Consider the following 15,653-nt stretch of genomic DNA (forward strand, 5'->3'; position numbering starts at 1 on the left):
TTTTTTTTTGAGAAATACACGGCGCATGTATCGTTGTTGATTCAAAAGACGGTCTCAACGTTTCAAGGTTGAGCACTTTCAAGATCATGTGATTGTCGAAATTGCCGACGCTTACTCTCTTGGTGACAAAGGCATGGTTACTTTTACTATGATACTTGTCATGTGAGAGCCTCCTTTTCCATATAGAGCAAGCAGATATCGAAAGTCGTGGGCGACTCGCCGATTGTGGACCATGGTAGTTCCGTGGGTCGACGTAGGTAGCAGCGGATGTATAGATTGATCACTGGGTCACGTACGCCACGTGACTGGCAAGCAGTGGTACACTTTAAAGACGCGTCTCGGTTGAACACACCTCTAGCAGGCCTTGAAATAACTAGTGGTTATCATGGCAATGTTACACAGTTCGTCAATTGAATCGATGGTGAAGCCCAAGTAAGCGTCATTACGCGCTGCGCAACTCCCCTTCACCAGATGTGCGATGACCACGCATCCAAGTCACTGTCTATTCCTCTTCACTGGCGAGTCGTCTCGTGATTGTTCGCTTCCTTGCCGTTTTATCGGTCACCTTGGCCTGTTGTTTGGCTCACCCAGTCATGCCTGCCTTGCACCCACAATTCACGGTGCTGGTCACCCAACCTACTACGAGCGACTGACACAACTCTGACCCAGCACCTGCCGCGTAACACAGTCACCTCAGAACTTTCGCGTTATACAGGCGCGATGCCACCGGCTATCGTGCAGCAGTTTGGCAACATGCTGTCCTCCCGCTGGCGGCTTAAAAAAGATGTATCGCCGTCACTCAAGCAAAAGCCCTTGTACGAGGTAGCCAGGTACCCTCAAATCGTCGGTATTACCCCAGAGAACAACTCGTGCCTCAACCCATCGATGTCCTACGAGCACATACTGGCATGCGGACACATCATCATAACAGCGAGGCCCGACGAGCCGTGCGCACCCAACTGCTATCATGTTGCCAGCAACAACTCATCAAAGGACAAGGGAGAACTGGGAAGAAGCAATATTCTGAGATTCTACTGCGATGCCTGCGTAGAGACAGGTAGCGAGGCGCTCATGTCCAATGACCTGCCCTCGCTGGGGGCTGGTAAGTGCACTAACAGTGGTGCATAGCAACGATACTGACTGAGTGATAGAGACCATACGGCTTAATATGCGTCATGGAAAGGTCGATCTATGCGGAAAGGAGCCAAGGTTTCGTAAATGCTACATCGCGCTCAAAATAACCTCACTGCCCTGCAATAGCGACGGTACAGTGAAAGGACAATACACACCAAGGACGAATCATCACCCTTTCGATACCACGATCCCTCGAGTAGGCGACAACTTCTTCGAAGACGTGCTCACCAGCCCGGTGGAGGAGCTCAATCCGACCAGCGATAGTGGCGCGAGTGCATCCGCATCCACATTCGAAGACGGCACTGATGTTGACAGCAGCCCTGCGCATCTTGGGGAAGGTGGCTCAAACTACCTCCGGTACACCCGATCCATCACAAATAGCAAAGGAAAAGTAGCAGCACAGGAGGCTGAGCCAATTCTGAACACGACCAGTAAGACTCCATCGCGTCACGCTGGCAAGAACCCTCCCATCGCACGGAGCGCCGATACAGCCTTGCCTGTCCCTGCACAGTGGAAGCGGAAACGGCCCATAGTCACTGATGAAGACGATGACTATGTGGATACTCTGGAGGAAGAGACAGTGGTTTTCAAAAGACTGGCGAAACGACACACGAAATCTACTATCGCAACATCAACGGTACCGGCTGCGAAGACCAAGCCTGGGCGTCCTATGAAATCTGCGATCAATACGCCTCCAAAGCCAGCTACGAAGCGGAAAACTAGGAGGCTAACGAAGAAGCGTTCATAGGTAGACGTCTTTAAATCTGCGTGTGTCGGAAAAGAAAGCCTACGCAATTGAAGAAGAGATGGTCAGGAGTGATGTCTGGATACTATCGGATTGGGCAGCGGTGGCTCTACGAAACGCGGATTAGATGCTCTAGAAGCAAATCGAGATCCTTATGTGAAACGCGGAAGGCGCTGCGCGCTGGGATTGACGGCGAGCAATTATCGCTCTAGAGTTGCAGACAACGTGGCTGGTACAAGATAATAATATATTCAATAACCGCGCTGATTCGCCCCGGGAAGATTTCATCAATCTTGAGTACAGACGGAGGGAGGATCAAGCATACAAATAGTAGATCTTGTGAAGCGCCCGTGAACTCCTGCTGAGTGAATGAAATGCGTCTTGTATCGGTCAACCGGTAGCACAGGCCTTGTAGGCGTCGAAAAAAACTGTAAGAAACGTCGTGGTGGAGTGTTGGATATACATCTTCGCTCTTCCAAGCCGAATGCGTTAACGGCAAACCGAAGGATCCAATGTGTTTGACCTGGTGTATGCATGCTCCTCACGCGTAGCGATAAAGGTGCAGCCGGCATGTGGGGCATCTGACCACATCTTTAAGTACGCCCCGTCGCAATGAATGCAGCCACGTTTACTGAGACGTTCCAGTGTCGCATACATCAGCTTCTGCAGCAGAAACGCACCTGTTTCATTATCGAGGATACTATTGAAATCTTCGCAGTAGAACTTGCTGTGCAGGAAGTTCTGTCCTCTGTCCGGCAATCAGCAGAGCGTGCTACAATGTCTCAATTCGAGCTTCGCGCTGCAGGCATCTCGGATCTGTCTGCAATAGCGACAGTATGGACAGCCGCATTCTTTGACGATGAGATCATCGGGGAGATCATGCATCCGCATCGCAAAGACTATCCTGATGACGTTTATTGGTTCTTACTGCGCGGGATCCGAGAACGATTCTGGGACTGGCGCCATCAATTCGTAGTCGTAACAGATAATGGAAAGGTGGTTGGGGCAGCAGATTGGAGGAGGCTTGGGAAAGGCGGAGAGAGCAAAGTGTTGAGTGTACTAGATCCACGTATGTTCACCGCGAAACTTCTCATGAAAGATGAGTCTGGCTCCCGACTCACATCAACATTCTTACAGGCAATCTCATCGCACCCGTCTTGAAGACTTACCACTCCATATCCCTAGCGTTGTTCCCTAATCGTGCCGCCGACCCTACACGCGCCTCGTTCCTCAATACCGCTGTCGCAAACTCAGAGAAGTACTGGACTGGCCAGCGAACCGAATGCTGGGATCTGCATGTTTGTGGTGTACATCCAGACTACCAAGGTAAAGGTGTTGGAAAGCTGCTGGCCCGATGGGGAGTTCTAGAAGCGCAAAAGGAAGGTGAAGACGTCGTAGCTAGTGTGTTGTGTGGGGAGAAGAACAGAGGCTTCTATGGGAAGGCTGGGATGAATGTGCAGGTTAGCGAAACGAAAGGCAAAGGGGGAGGAATTGCTTTGTTCACAAGATAAACCGCACTGCTCTCGAAGCGGTGTCATATATCGACCAATGAGCGTCCAAGGGGTTGATGCCTCCTGTGCCGATGACGCCGTTTACATGCCGTACTTCCACATCGGTACATGTCCATAATCACGCTCGCATCTCGAACCTATTTTGACAGAACACTTTTAGGTCGACTGACCCCTACGCATTCGCGCATTGCTTGTGAGAATGAAAGACCGAAAATGCCGGCCGCATAGACCGAGCGCTCTCTTGACAGCCTTATATAGCTGTTGCTATGCGCCCTAGGTGAAGGCGAGCAGCTACACCCCTACATAAAACGCCCGTTGCTGTCGACGCAAGATGATTGGCATTCGTTTCGTCATCGCTTTCGCTGCAGGTGTTCTGCTCCATACTACAGTCTTCTCCAGACATTTCGAATGGGATCGACACGCACCCAACATCTTGACGTTCGCCTGTGCTACTTTCACAGCCACATTGGTATTAATCGCCATCAGTGGGGATGTTTCCATCAAGTTGTCGGTCGCATTTACCAGCGCGGTCGCTGCATGCTTTCTCAGTGGCTTCATCTGTTCTATGATCATCTATCGATTGTTCTTGCATCCTCTCAAATCATTCCCTGGACCAACAGCTGCTCGAGTAACTAGTCTCCGGGTCATCAAGCAAAACGTACCAGACCTGAAATTGTACGTCAAGCTACGCAGTCTCCATGACCAATACGGAGACTTCGTGCGGATACGTAAGTCAAGACTACAGCCGTATAAATGTGCGACTAATTCCCTCTAGGACCACGCGAACTCTCAATTTGCCATCCCGATGCCATAAAGGACATTCATGGCTTCAGAAACGACATCAAGAAAGGCGAGTTCTACGATCAAACTTACCCATCCCACACCTTGCAATTCATTCGTGACCCAGATCTTCACAAACAGCAACGTCGGTATTGGGACAAGGCTTTCCATAACACCGGTTAGTGAGGATGAATTGTTGGTATAATCCTAGCTAACGTCCCTAGCATTACAATGCTATACGCCACGTCTCATGAGGCACTATCGCCTTATGGCGGATATACTTTCCCATCATGCAGCTTCCGGCACGCCGATAGATGCCAGCGGTGCTTTCCTAGACCTCTTCTTCGACGTGATATCGGACCTGACGTTTGGTAAATCGTTTGAGACGCAAAGTACGAACCAGCGAGGTCCGATCGTGACAGAATTCCTCAGGAAGCAGAAATTCGTTGGCTTTGCATTGCTTAATATGCCACTGCTTCATGTCGCCAGGAACCTACGCATTTCACTAAGGAAGCAGAAGTCTTGGGAAGGCTGGTACGATGAAGCTTTGCAAGCGCGCAGCAAGGCAAGTCATCTAGGCACTATATTCCTCACATTAGATCTACTCACACTCGCAGATGCATATGCATGAGCCGGACATATACACATACCTATCGCAATCCGATGGATTCAAGAATAATACGTTGAGTGAGGCGAAGTTGGCCATCGTTGCTGGTGCTGATACGAACGCTATCACAATGTCCAATGTTTGCTATCTGCTGTGTCAGCACCCTGGATATCAAGCAGAGCTTTACAAGGAGTTGTCAAATTTGCGGAGCTTAGACGGAGTCATCGATGACCGCGACTTGTTAAACAAGCCTTATCTGACTGGCATTATCAACGAATCAGTGAGGTTGCATCCGCCAGTACCCTCTGGCCTCCAGCGAGTGACGCCTGCAGAAGGTGCGACTATCGCAGGTCGTTACATACCAGGACACATGAACGTAACGACACCAACGTACGCTCTGCATCGAGGTATTGGCATCTTCCGTATGGCACAACTTCCACTGATCTTATAGATCCACGCGCGTTTGTCCAGCCCAACGACTTTATACCTGAACGCTGGTCCTCCCAGCCTAACCTCATCCTTCGTAGAGACGCGTTTGTGCCCTTTGGCTTTGGAGGATACAATTGCGCAGGGAAGCCATTGGCCATGATGCAGCTGCGTATGGTCGTTGCCATGATCTTCAGAAGATTCACGGTATCGTTCGCGACTAATAAGGAGGACTCATGCCAATACTTCATTGACCATCAAGCCGACTGTTTCACGCTACACCTTGAATCGCTTCCTCTGCTTTTCAGAGAAAGACATGCCATCTCAAAGGTACAGAACCAAGCCAGCCCATAAATTACTTCAGTTTCTTGTCGAGAAATCTCACAATACACCCATGGTTGTGGTAATCTATCGTTATGAGCAGTCAAGCTTTGGTGCATGAATCGTTCACTTATACTAAGAATGGACTTTTAGAATTAATTGTTAGAGATCAATATTCTAGCTTGCGTAGAAGCGGTCTGTAGGTGCTGAAGTAGCGACTATTTACACAGTGACAGCGACAACCTTTCCACCCTCGGTGTAAGTACCATTCACAGGGGCGGCTTGACCTCCCGATGTTACAACATAAACAACGCCTTGATCCTTCCAAGTTCTTCCAAAAGCAGCCGCAGTCGCACCAGCAACCACCGTTGTGTTCAGTCCTCCAGCGATCAAGCTTCGAGTCCCATCTACATCTACTCGTTCCAACGAGTTTCCGCCATTTTCCGCAATGAAAGCGACACCGTCTGCAGACATGACGAAATCATCCCCAGGCAAATCGGTTTGGAGGGTTTCGTATGGTCCGACCGCCTCACCAGTCGATGTGTTGATTTCAACACGGCAGAAGAATCCTTTCAACGCGTTGATGTAGTAAAGATACCCATTGAAGATCTTGATCCCGTTGATGCCCAACACGAGGAGCGTACCCTCCGCCGGCTTCATCGTCTCATCATCGAGGACAACATCGTACTTGCCCGTCCAGACATTCAATCGCCAAACGAGTCCCAGAACAGAGTCTGAGATCAGGACGGTACCTTGCTCGCGATCCAACGTCGTCATTCCGTTCAAGAAACTGGCTTCAGGGAGCGCCTCGATCTCGGAGACCTTTTCGCACTTGGCCAAATCACCACGGTTGAAGTCGATTTGCCATATCGAGTAGCTCGCTGCGTCTGATCCTGCTCGTGCGACGGAGAAGTTGCCTGCGATGAACACGAAGACGTCGGGGCTCATCTCTGTGATTCCTAGTAGGCTGGTCGTGTTCGTTTCATCTTCGAGGTTCGTGATGAGGGTTGGAGTGTTGTTATGGAAAGGGTTGATTTCATAGAGGGAGGGGCGGTCGATTAGTGTGACAAGGAGGTTTCCGTTTGAACGGACTGCGATATTCTCTAACCATGTGCCATTGTCGAATTGGTATACTTGTCGAACGGAAGCCTGGGAGCTGGCCAGTAGAGCTGCTGCTGCTACAAGAGGAGCTCGTAAGATCGAGATGGCGAGAAAAGTGATGAGGGTGCTGAGGTGAAACATGTTGGATGGATGTTAGGCTGTTCTGGATATGCAATGTCATTCTTTCGTGCAGCATTTATACACTGCGCAAAGGGTGCTATCATCAGTCGCACAGCTCATTTTGCTTGCTAAGCGTCGTCTGCTTGGAAATTGGGTGAAGAGTATGCTCGGCATTCGTTAGCACAAAACGTCGGTCTGGGGCTTTGTAAGCTTATACAGATCTACGTCCCGAGGTTTTTCCCAGGGTAGCATGTTTTGATGAAATGAGAATATGTCAACAACTGTGAACAGATATCTGGTTCATCCAGAGAGCTACACGAGGATGGATTTATGTACAACTCTTCATTTGTTGACTTGAAACATTCCTCGATCACATCTGACGTTGGCTTCCATAGCCGTGTATCGTACAACTCAAATGGCAAATCGTATCTGACCTCCCTTACAGTAAGTCGACAAGACTAATCATTGCCTTGGCGATGATTAGAAATACCATCCCGTGATCTGAGCTTGTGAGTATGCTGTATTTAGTAATAGCAATGCGCATTGTTCGTAGTTTCGCGACTACGCATGGTGCGAGCCATGTTTTGTTCAGTAGAGTTTTTAAAGTCGGGCCGCTCTTCATGATGCAACTGTTAGCATTGGCTTGGCGAAGTGAGATACTCTTATAAGACTAGCTCGGAAGGCCAAGCTTTAGGCTCATTGTGCCTTATCCAATGACATGCGATACGATCGGGCCGCAGTTAAGTGTCATGGAGAACAAGGTCACGATTTGGCGGCGAAGATTGGTTTGAGAATAGAAAGAAACATTAGTCTGTTCTTACTCTACAACGCAACGTCGTTCGTTGTTGACAACCTCACTCATTTCGATGTCCGTAAGTACAACTGTCCAACTCCCCATCTCCCAGCGAACAACTCAACCACCCTCTTAAACCCTTCCACCTCCTTCTCCTCCACACAATCACCATCTGCGTAGAACTCTCTCGTTTTCAAAACTGCCACTCCCGCTCTGACAACACAACACAACCCTGCAAAAGGTAGTCTTCCCACTTCACCTACCCCTTCTCCCCCACTTTCCCCTTCTCCGTTGATCTTCTGGATCCCTACCTTCACCATATCCCACGCCATATGTCTCGCATATTTGAGCGCCAAATGTACCTTCTCATACTCTGGATGTGGACGTCCTGCTAGCGCCGGCAGCGTAGATGACAGATGCCGCATCTGTGCTTCTTGGAGTAGAATGTTTGTGCAGAAGGCCAGGGCAATGGCGTCGCAGTGCAGCCAAGTATGCGGTTCGGGCTTCGAGACTAGGGCTTGAATACAGGTTGTTAGACTTGATGTGGCTGTATCGTAGGCGTGGTTGGGTTGTGGTGGGGGGTTGAGAACGAGAGACGAGATGTACTCCAAAGCTGGGCTTGTAGCCAGAGCGACGGTGGATCGAATGTGTAGTTTCCGCGCAGATGTTGCTGATGCTAATCCAAGTGGCGGGTGCGGTGGTATCTCAGGAGCCAGATTGTACGAGATACATTGAGTGGTTGTGTGATAAGAGGGCAGAGCCAGAGGAAGGTGCGTAGGTGATGTCAGAGTTAGGACGCGGTCTAGCATGAGCAGACTTGGTTTTATCCATTCCAGTGTCCAAACTAGGTTTGCGCTTTTTGTGGCTGAATGTTGTAGGAGTTGGAGTATACCCACACTTGCTGACATGGTTTGGAAAGCTTGATTTGACATGCCGTGACTTGTTTCGTAGAGAGCAAGAAGCATGGATGCTTGGAGGATTGATATGTTGACATTGGTGCCGCTTTGGAAGATGGCAAGCGATTGTTTCAACGCGCGGTAAAGTTGGCAGCGGGTTACGTGCTCTGCATTGTCGCATGGTCGGCGGCTCATTAACCACAGACATAACAATAGGAATGGACGGTATGTTTCCTCGTGTGGTGGTTGCTCATACGAAGCGTGATTTTGCCGATCTTTCAGAAAGTCTTCCGGGACGACAGGACACCATTGCTGAATAGACGGACCAAAATCTTCCAAAACGAGGGATATATCCACGTTGGCTTGATCCAGTATGTCGTATACTGTATCCGCTAGCATTGCCTTACTTCCGGAAGCATCCTTAGAGTCGGCAACTACTGTTACCGCATGCAGCAATGCGGTCGTACTCCGCGACGAAAGATCGACATGAGTACATCCTTCGAAGCTTATAATTGATGGCTCCGGGTCCACGTCTCCGAGTCGTGGCGGCTCTTTGTACGGCGTGTAATCACATACTTTTCCTTTCCTGGCAGTATATTAGTCTAGAGCTACTAGACTCGGTTGTCAACAAAAGCATTCAAGAAAAAGAAAAGACTCACACAGCACATCTCTCGCACTGTGGCAGCGTCCGGTTGCATTTTTGTTTTCTTACCCGACAATACAGGCATACATTCGCCGCCTTTGCCGTTACAGGTATGAAGCCAGCTATCGCACTCATTTTGCATTCGAGTCCTCCAATCAGATCGTTCAGAAGATATGATGCGGAGAATTTAGTCGGGCACTGTAGTCGAAGGTGTTACTATAGCAAGTTAGCAAACAGCGGCCGATGCAGCAATAAAGACAATCAGTAAACATGGTCCTGGCGCTGACGTGTAGGTAAGCAGGGTTTAGCGAGTCGGCATCGGCATCTTGTACAGCGGCATTGTGACCTACAAATCTGGTTTGTCGCAGTGTCAAATAGATTGTTATGGTTTATTATTGCGTTATTGGGTATCTACATCTCTTCCCCACTTTCATTCTCCCACTTATCCAGCAACCAGTCCATCCCTGGGCTCCTCTACAATCTCACTCTTCCCATTCACATCATCCACAACCTTCTCCTCCACTCTACCCCCAGGCTCGAGCCCCACGGCCTTGACTTCATCTTCATCTTTCTTAGCCAACTTCTCTGCCTCTTGTTCTAGCCTCTTCTTCTCTTTCTTGCTAACAGTCATACTCCCTTTCTCCAATGCTTCCTTAGGCAGCGGTCTGACATACGGTTGACAGACCCAATATGGTCTTTTGACGCGAGCTACAGTTGCGAGGGAAGATTCATACGGATCCAAGTTTTCTCCTGTGATCTCCTCCATCGTAGCGGGCTGTTCTGGCGCGGAAGCCGTCTCGTTGGCATGCTCCTCTTCATACTTCTGGATACCCTCTTTGACGGCTTTCTCTACAAGGCTCAGCACGTTTTCAAACGCGTCGATATCGCCTGTCCGTGATCGAGCAAGTGCGTCGCGCACATTATGATGTTGCGAGACGAGAGGACGTAGGAGATGGAAAAGATGTGCTTGCATAGCCGTGAGGTTGGGATTCGACGCCTCTTTCTTCTTTTCCGATTTAGACATTGGCTTTCTCTTTTTCTGTGGCGGGCCGTCTTGTTCATCTCCTGCTCTCTTGCCATTCTCCGCTGCGTTGTTGGTGTTTTCTTGTGGCAGCTCTTCGATATCTCCAGGCATCCAAAGTGGTTTCCGTTGTGGTGGTTCCTGGCCGAGGGCGTATTTGTGAATGATGTCCATGTATCGTCGCATCACAGCGTCCATCCTATATCCGCCTTTTCCGTCGCGCCCGCGCCAGTACTCTCGTCCTTCCTGACCAGGTGGAGGTGGTGCGGCGAATATGGTCGGATCGTAAAGGTTTCCTTCTGCGCTCATGACGCCATCTGCACCTGTCGCTTCCAGACATGTCGCAATGTCTTCGTGCTGGAGGATGTTTCCATTGGCGAATATAACAGTCTCTTTGGGAAGGCTCTCCCGTAGATGCCGAATCATCTTCCAATCTGCCAGTCCTGTGTTGTGGCCCTTCTGTTCTCTCCGTCGGCCGTGTACTGTGATGATACTTGCGCCGGCATCTAGTAGTGTTTTTGCGTATGCCAGAGTCTTCTCCGGTGTCTCAAGCACCCTCATCTTTGCTGTAACCGGAATTTCCAACTCCTCGTGCAGCTTGCGTATCATCCTTGATATCAGGTCCCAGTCCTCTTGTAGAAAAGCGCCGTACTTGCCTCTCTTCGCAATACCTTGTGGACATCCCAGATTCAGGTCTACTGCATCGCAAAACGGCGCAACATGTTTCGCAGCCCGCAAGAAATCTTCGGGGTCGTTTGAGCAGAACTGTACCGTAAGAGGTCTGTCAAATGCTGGGTTGCCGTCTAGATGTTTATCTGAGTCCGGTAGTTGTGAGAGGTGATAATAGTCGGTGGGTGACGGAATAGTCGATTTGAGAGGCTGAAAGTGAGCATCGCGGTAGTTGCTCTTTTCACCAAACATCTTGGAGTGGAACATTGGGGTATACGCTAGGAGGTTCTTCTGCTGAGACTCAGGAAGGAACGAGCGCGACAGTAATCGCCATGCCTATAAAAGCCATTCCGTTAGCCATCGTCCCAGGCCAGTTGTATCGAGTTGAAGAGACATACGAACTCTGACTGCTCCACCATAGGCGCGAGTACCAGCTTCGGACTGCCGATACTCTCATAGAATGCGCGTCCGTGGAGTTTTCTTCTCTTTCCATTCTCTTGAACAGACATATCTCCGTGGCCTTGACCTTGTATAATCCCCGCCATCTCTCCGTTCGCCTGTATCGTCGTCTCGGTCGTGGTCATCGTGTTTGCAAAATATCGTCTCGGCAATCGGCTCGCTACCCTGGGGGCGATGGCGCCCCCAAACGCTTGGAGGAGAAGAGGACGTATGACGCCGAATCTCTTACGATGTGAAAGCACGAACGAGGTGAGGCCAGGTACGAACCGTGCGCAGTTGCGAGATGCGTCAAGGTAACTTTGACTCGTGGTGTGCTTGTTCTGCGAAAAAACGCCATCCCGCACTCCACTCGGCACGAAATACTGACCAATCGGAGTGCAGGATATCTCCGTATCACACCATTGAGCGTTTGCTGAAACTTTGTCGTGGTACAACAAGACTCATCTTGTGTTATGGTGAGCTCAATCTTGCTTTTTCTCTTTACATAGCTTGTCTACCATTAATCCTGCTTGTTTCTCAGCATGAACCATGGATTCAGCCTGCTCGTCAATACGTCTTGGGCACCCTCGTCTGCGCCCTTGCCCAAACTTGTTTAACATCACCGACTATCTTCACACAAGTGTCCAAACTTGTCACTCTTGATGACATCAGACATTGTTTCCCAACGGCATGGTACCTAGACGCATCACCAAAAGGTACCGTGCCCTTGCCTAACACTAGCCCTTGGCTTCGACCATACCTTTCCCGACATCACGCCATCAGGGTACCACATCACGACACCCGAGTCAAGCACATTATCCATATATCATACAATCCACATCTCCAAAGCTTGTCAAGGACACACAATCGGAATATACCAGTATAGATTCATCACAACATACAGCTACATGACCACCCGCAACACAAAATACGCCAGTTGTTCCCAATCAAAAAGCCTCCATCCATCTCGCATCCTCATTGACTAGCATTAGTCGGATATCTCATCGGCCGTTATGACGTCTCCACAAAGGGAGAGAAAAAGAGAAGACTGTTCTCTATGGTGTAGGAGGTGAAGGAAAACGCTGAATCGCAAGAGAAGGACAAACACCACCTATCTTTGGAAAGGTCCCAATGGTTGAAAAGCACGACAACGCCGATGATATGCAGTTTGGTTTATGCCGGATAATGCTTCGTAGAAGAAGCCAAGGAAAAAGGTGGAGTGAACCAGTGCACAAAGGCAATGCTGGCCAGTCTCCGGATATCATCAAAAGAAGGTACACCGGGATCAGAAGACCATCCATCCGTCCAGGAGTCATGAAGATATGAAGGCGATGCAGAAGACGCCGATGTTGTTTAGAAGGTACTCCAGTTCCATGTGCCCTGGAAGCTCTGAGCTATGCTGCCAACGCGTGTGGTCTCAGGGCGCTTCGCCGCAACAGGAGCCTCGATGGCTTTTGCGGCTGGACTCGGCCCATTGCTGCTGCCTGAGCTCTCGCTGTTGGTGCGGCTGGACCGAAGGTGCTCCCACTCACGGAAGGAGCTGTGGCAACGGTCACAGGCACGGTGCCAATGGCCTTCAGGGTGGAAACGTGCGAGCTCATCGAGACGGACATTGTTGCGCGAGTGCTGCCAGCAGAAGATGCCACCGCACTTGCGGCAATGGTGGCGACGTTGGAAGAAGCCAAAGGGCTCTTGGCAGGATGATGCGGAGCACACCGAAGTGGAACTATCGGCCTAGGGACTGTTAGCACGACTGGACTAGGCAAGGATGAAAAGAGTGGACAAGTGTCGCTAGCACGAACTTCAGCCCTGCATCGGGTAAAGGGTAGCGTGGGGGACGACTGTCTGAATAGAGCAAGCGGTGCCGGCGTTGTACGATGGAAATTATCCGATGACGAATCCGACATGCACAGGACGATGACCAGGACGGCCAGAGTCGCCTCCGACGGGCGGTGGCAGCGTCTTGTTGAGATGTGGCACACCAAGCGCTCGGCATCTCGGCTCTGCAGACAGCGGGAGGCCAGACCAGGGCACGCTAACAGAGGATCCACTCGGACCATGTACGTAAGATCTGAGCCTCGAGCCCTGGTTGAGCACGCGACAGGGAAGGCCGTGCGGGCTAGCAGCGGCATAACGAACAAGTAGGAAAAGCGTCAATACATACCTGCCAGTGGTTGCGTGTGATTGGCCCAGCGACGGGCGACAGTGGTTCGGCGTTATAGAGGCTCTGCATGTCCTCGTTGCCAATCTGCGAGCCGGGAGTCGCGCTGCCCTCATTTGCGACCCACCCAAATGCTCCTGCCGACCATGCTTGGTTGGGAGAGCTGACGCCAGAGTCGACCTTTGGCGGCGACCTGCTGCTGGGCTTCTCCGTCTTGCGTAGCGCAGCGGGTATTCCGATGGCGGTCCTGGGCTGGTAGATGCCCTGATGGCGGGCGAGGGGCAGATGTGTGGTGCGTGGGGAGGTAGGAGAGATGTTGGCGGGCGTGTTCAGGCCCGAGTTTGTGGGCGAGTACTGCGAGTGTGTCGAGTGTGTCGACTTGCGGTATGCGTGGTGTTGGTAGGGTGCATGTGCGTGTGTGTTGTGCGGAATCGCCGTTGCTGAGGAGAATGTTGTGGCCATGTTGAAGGTCGTAACTAGAGGTTGGATGTAGTCGGGGCAAAGCAAGTCAAGTCGACGGGGAGGTGTATAATACGTCCTAGGTCGGTATCGACAGGCGGTGAAAGTGGACGGCTGGGATTGGGGCAATCAGTGGTATGCAGCCGTGGAACAGGAGTGCGGCTCCTTGTAGGGTGTGTTGGTGTTTTGGTTGGTCGTCAATTGGTAGCTGACGTGCAGGCGATAAGAGGACAGTCGGGCGGTGGTACAACAGACGCCGGGGCCACAAAGTCGACCGTGGTTCAGCAGGACATAGTCGAGTGAAGGGGAAGGTGATAGGTGTGGTGATATGCGAGAGATATGTGAGGCGAGATAAGAAACAGCGGTGTCGCGTGAGTGCGGAGGAGACCTGGGGTGAGGCTCTGGGGACAGGCAGGATGAATTAACTTGTAGCCAGCCAGCGCTTCTGCTAATAATTACCTACAGCGAACTGACGGATGGGCGGCGATAGCCCGAAGGGGGATGCCTGTCATGCTTGGCAACCGAAAGAACGACAGGGTATCATCGGGCTACGACCGGCCATTTGAACATAGCATCGAGTAACGCCTTGGGGAACTGCCCTCTTCCCACCACACTTGCTCTGCTCTGCAACACTCCCAAAACACACCTCGACAAAAGCGCATAAACAACCATCTCCATTCTACGCGAACGCCTCGGTTTCCCACTCCCCCAAAAGGAACTCCCTCCCCTCTTCCTTCGCTGTGTGAGTTTAGCCCTCTTGAGGCGGCCAGCCGTTGGGTTCCACTTCTTCCCGTTTGGGCGTCTCTTATCTCTAGCCAATCACACCACGACCAAATGAAAAGCAACCCCTCGACCTTCTCCGAGGACGGAACTGCTGCGTCAAGCGTGAACTCTGCCCTGGGGATATGATGTAGTCTCCGCGTCGTATCGTGATTGCATCCTGCTCAACAGACCGCGATAGACGTTGATAGACATGATGGACATGACAGCATACCTCACCTCTAAATGACAGGCAAGTAAGCCGCGAGAGGCGCTCCAATCCCGCTCAACTGCGGCCAGCCTGCAACAACTGGCGGGGCATAATTGCCACGCTACCTAGCTATTCAATGCACCTCATCCACTCCGATGCCACTGCAAGCTCCTGTAGCAACGACACGCGCGCGCGCAATTATCCAATATATTATGCTCCACTCAATCCCACCTTGAGGCTATTCGGCCAGACCTCACGATCGTGGAAAAGGTGGGACTCTTAATGAAATCGTACCCGCTTATGGGTGAGGTAGCGTCGCGTTGTGAGCGTGGATCATGAAGCGGTCCTTGAGAGCTGAGCAGTATGGCGTGCAGCCGTCCCCGGTCGTCTTTAGCACCATGCGAAACCCTGCCATCAGACCAGAACCCACCCACTCCGCAACTTTCGCCGCCAAAACTTTGACGTATGCGCGCGTCGAAGACGTTGCAAAACGTCTGCTTTTCATCCTTCTATCGATTCGCCGGTCTTTCTACGGTCCATACACCTTCACCGCTCCTCAGTGACGACGTTCTCTGGTTCCTCGATGCCGTTTACGTCGTTTCTGCAGTAGCAACCGCCGGACAAGGACGACAAGCTCTTGTGATGTCTCATGACGTCTTTTTCCTACATGACAGTAATTTGTTTTGGTAATATCCCACAACGGTATGGGCGGCTGTGAAGCAGAAGATACCGAGCACACTGTGACCTCACAGTGGATTATCACGTCAAGTATCTAGGATTCTTATCAATCCGGGACGATCATGAAGCTGACAGCGACGATCCCCATATGCCTCGACGAGACATTAAGGATAAAGGCGT

At 51.0% G+C, this 15,653-nt stretch overlaps 7 protein-coding genes across 7 annotated transcripts; 4 read left to right on the forward strand and 3 right to left on the reverse strand.

The window, feature by feature from the left end:
- Positions 1–720: 720 nt before the first annotated feature.
- On the forward strand, positions 721–1,882 carry AA0111_g1649 (hypothetical protein; the record flags this gene model as incomplete). The annotated part of the gene is made up of 2 exons (XM_028647331.1): positions 721–1,102; positions 1,152–1,882. The coding sequence occupies 2 exons, from the start codon at positions 721–723 to the stop codon at positions 1,880–1,882; spliced, it is 1,113 nt and encodes a 370-aa protein (XP_028510957.1).
- Positions 1,883–2,491: 609 nt separating this feature from the next.
- On the forward strand, positions 2,492–3,390 carry AA0111_g1650 (hypothetical protein; the record flags this gene model as incomplete). The annotated part of the gene is made up of 2 exons (XM_028647333.1): positions 2,492–2,948; positions 3,017–3,390. 2 exons carry the CDS (start codon positions 2,492–2,494, stop codon positions 3,388–3,390), a joined length of 831 nt encoding a protein of 276 aa, XP_028510650.1.
- Positions 3,391–3,721: 331 nt separating this feature from the next.
- On the forward strand, positions 3,722–4,801 carry AA0111_g1651 (hypothetical protein; the record flags this gene model as incomplete). The annotated part of the gene is made up of 3 exons (XM_028647334.1): positions 3,722–4,118; positions 4,166–4,348; positions 4,395–4,801. 3 exons carry the CDS (start codon positions 3,722–3,724, stop codon positions 4,799–4,801), a joined length of 987 nt encoding a protein of 328 aa, XP_028510651.1.
- A 945-nt stretch (positions 4,802–5,746) lies between these two features.
- On the reverse strand, positions 5,747–6,766 carry AA0111_g1652 (hypothetical protein; the record flags this gene model as incomplete). The annotated part of the gene is made up of 1 exon (XM_028647335.1): positions 5,747–6,766. One exon carries the CDS (start codon positions 6,764–6,766, stop codon positions 5,747–5,749), a length of 1,020 nt encoding a protein of 339 aa, XP_028510652.1.
- A 1,436-nt stretch (positions 6,767–8,202) lies between these two features.
- On the forward strand, positions 8,203–8,316 carry AA0111_g1653 (hypothetical protein; the record flags this gene model as incomplete). Its single annotated transcript, XM_028647336.1, has 1 exon — positions 8,203–8,316. The coding sequence occupies one exon, from the start codon at positions 8,203–8,205 to the stop codon at positions 8,314–8,316; it is 114 nt and encodes a 37-aa protein (XP_028510653.1).
- A 1,203-nt stretch (positions 8,317–9,519) lies between these two features.
- On the reverse strand, positions 9,520–11,351 carry AA0111_g1654 (hypothetical protein; the record flags this gene model as incomplete). Its single annotated transcript, XM_028647337.1, has 2 exons — positions 9,520–11,103; positions 11,166–11,351. The coding sequence occupies 2 exons, from the start codon at positions 11,349–11,351 to the stop codon at positions 9,520–9,522; spliced, it is 1,770 nt and encodes a 589-aa protein (XP_028510646.1).
- A 1,207-nt stretch (positions 11,352–12,558) lies between these two features.
- On the reverse strand, positions 12,559–13,828 carry AA0111_g1655 (hypothetical protein; the record flags this gene model as incomplete). Its single annotated transcript, XM_028647338.1, has 2 exons — positions 12,559–12,939; positions 13,370–13,828. The coding sequence occupies 2 exons, from the start codon at positions 13,826–13,828 to the stop codon at positions 12,559–12,561; spliced, it is 840 nt and encodes a 279-aa protein (XP_028510647.1).
- Between the last annotated feature and the right edge of the window lie 1,825 nt (positions 13,829–15,653).

Source organism: Alternaria arborescens (genome assembly GCF_004154835.1).
Source record: "Alternaria arborescens strain FERA 675 chromosome Unknown contig_3, whole genome shotgun sequence".
Classification (NCBI taxonomy): Eukaryota; Fungi; Ascomycota; class Dothideomycetes; order Pleosporales; family Pleosporaceae; genus Alternaria; species Alternaria arborescens.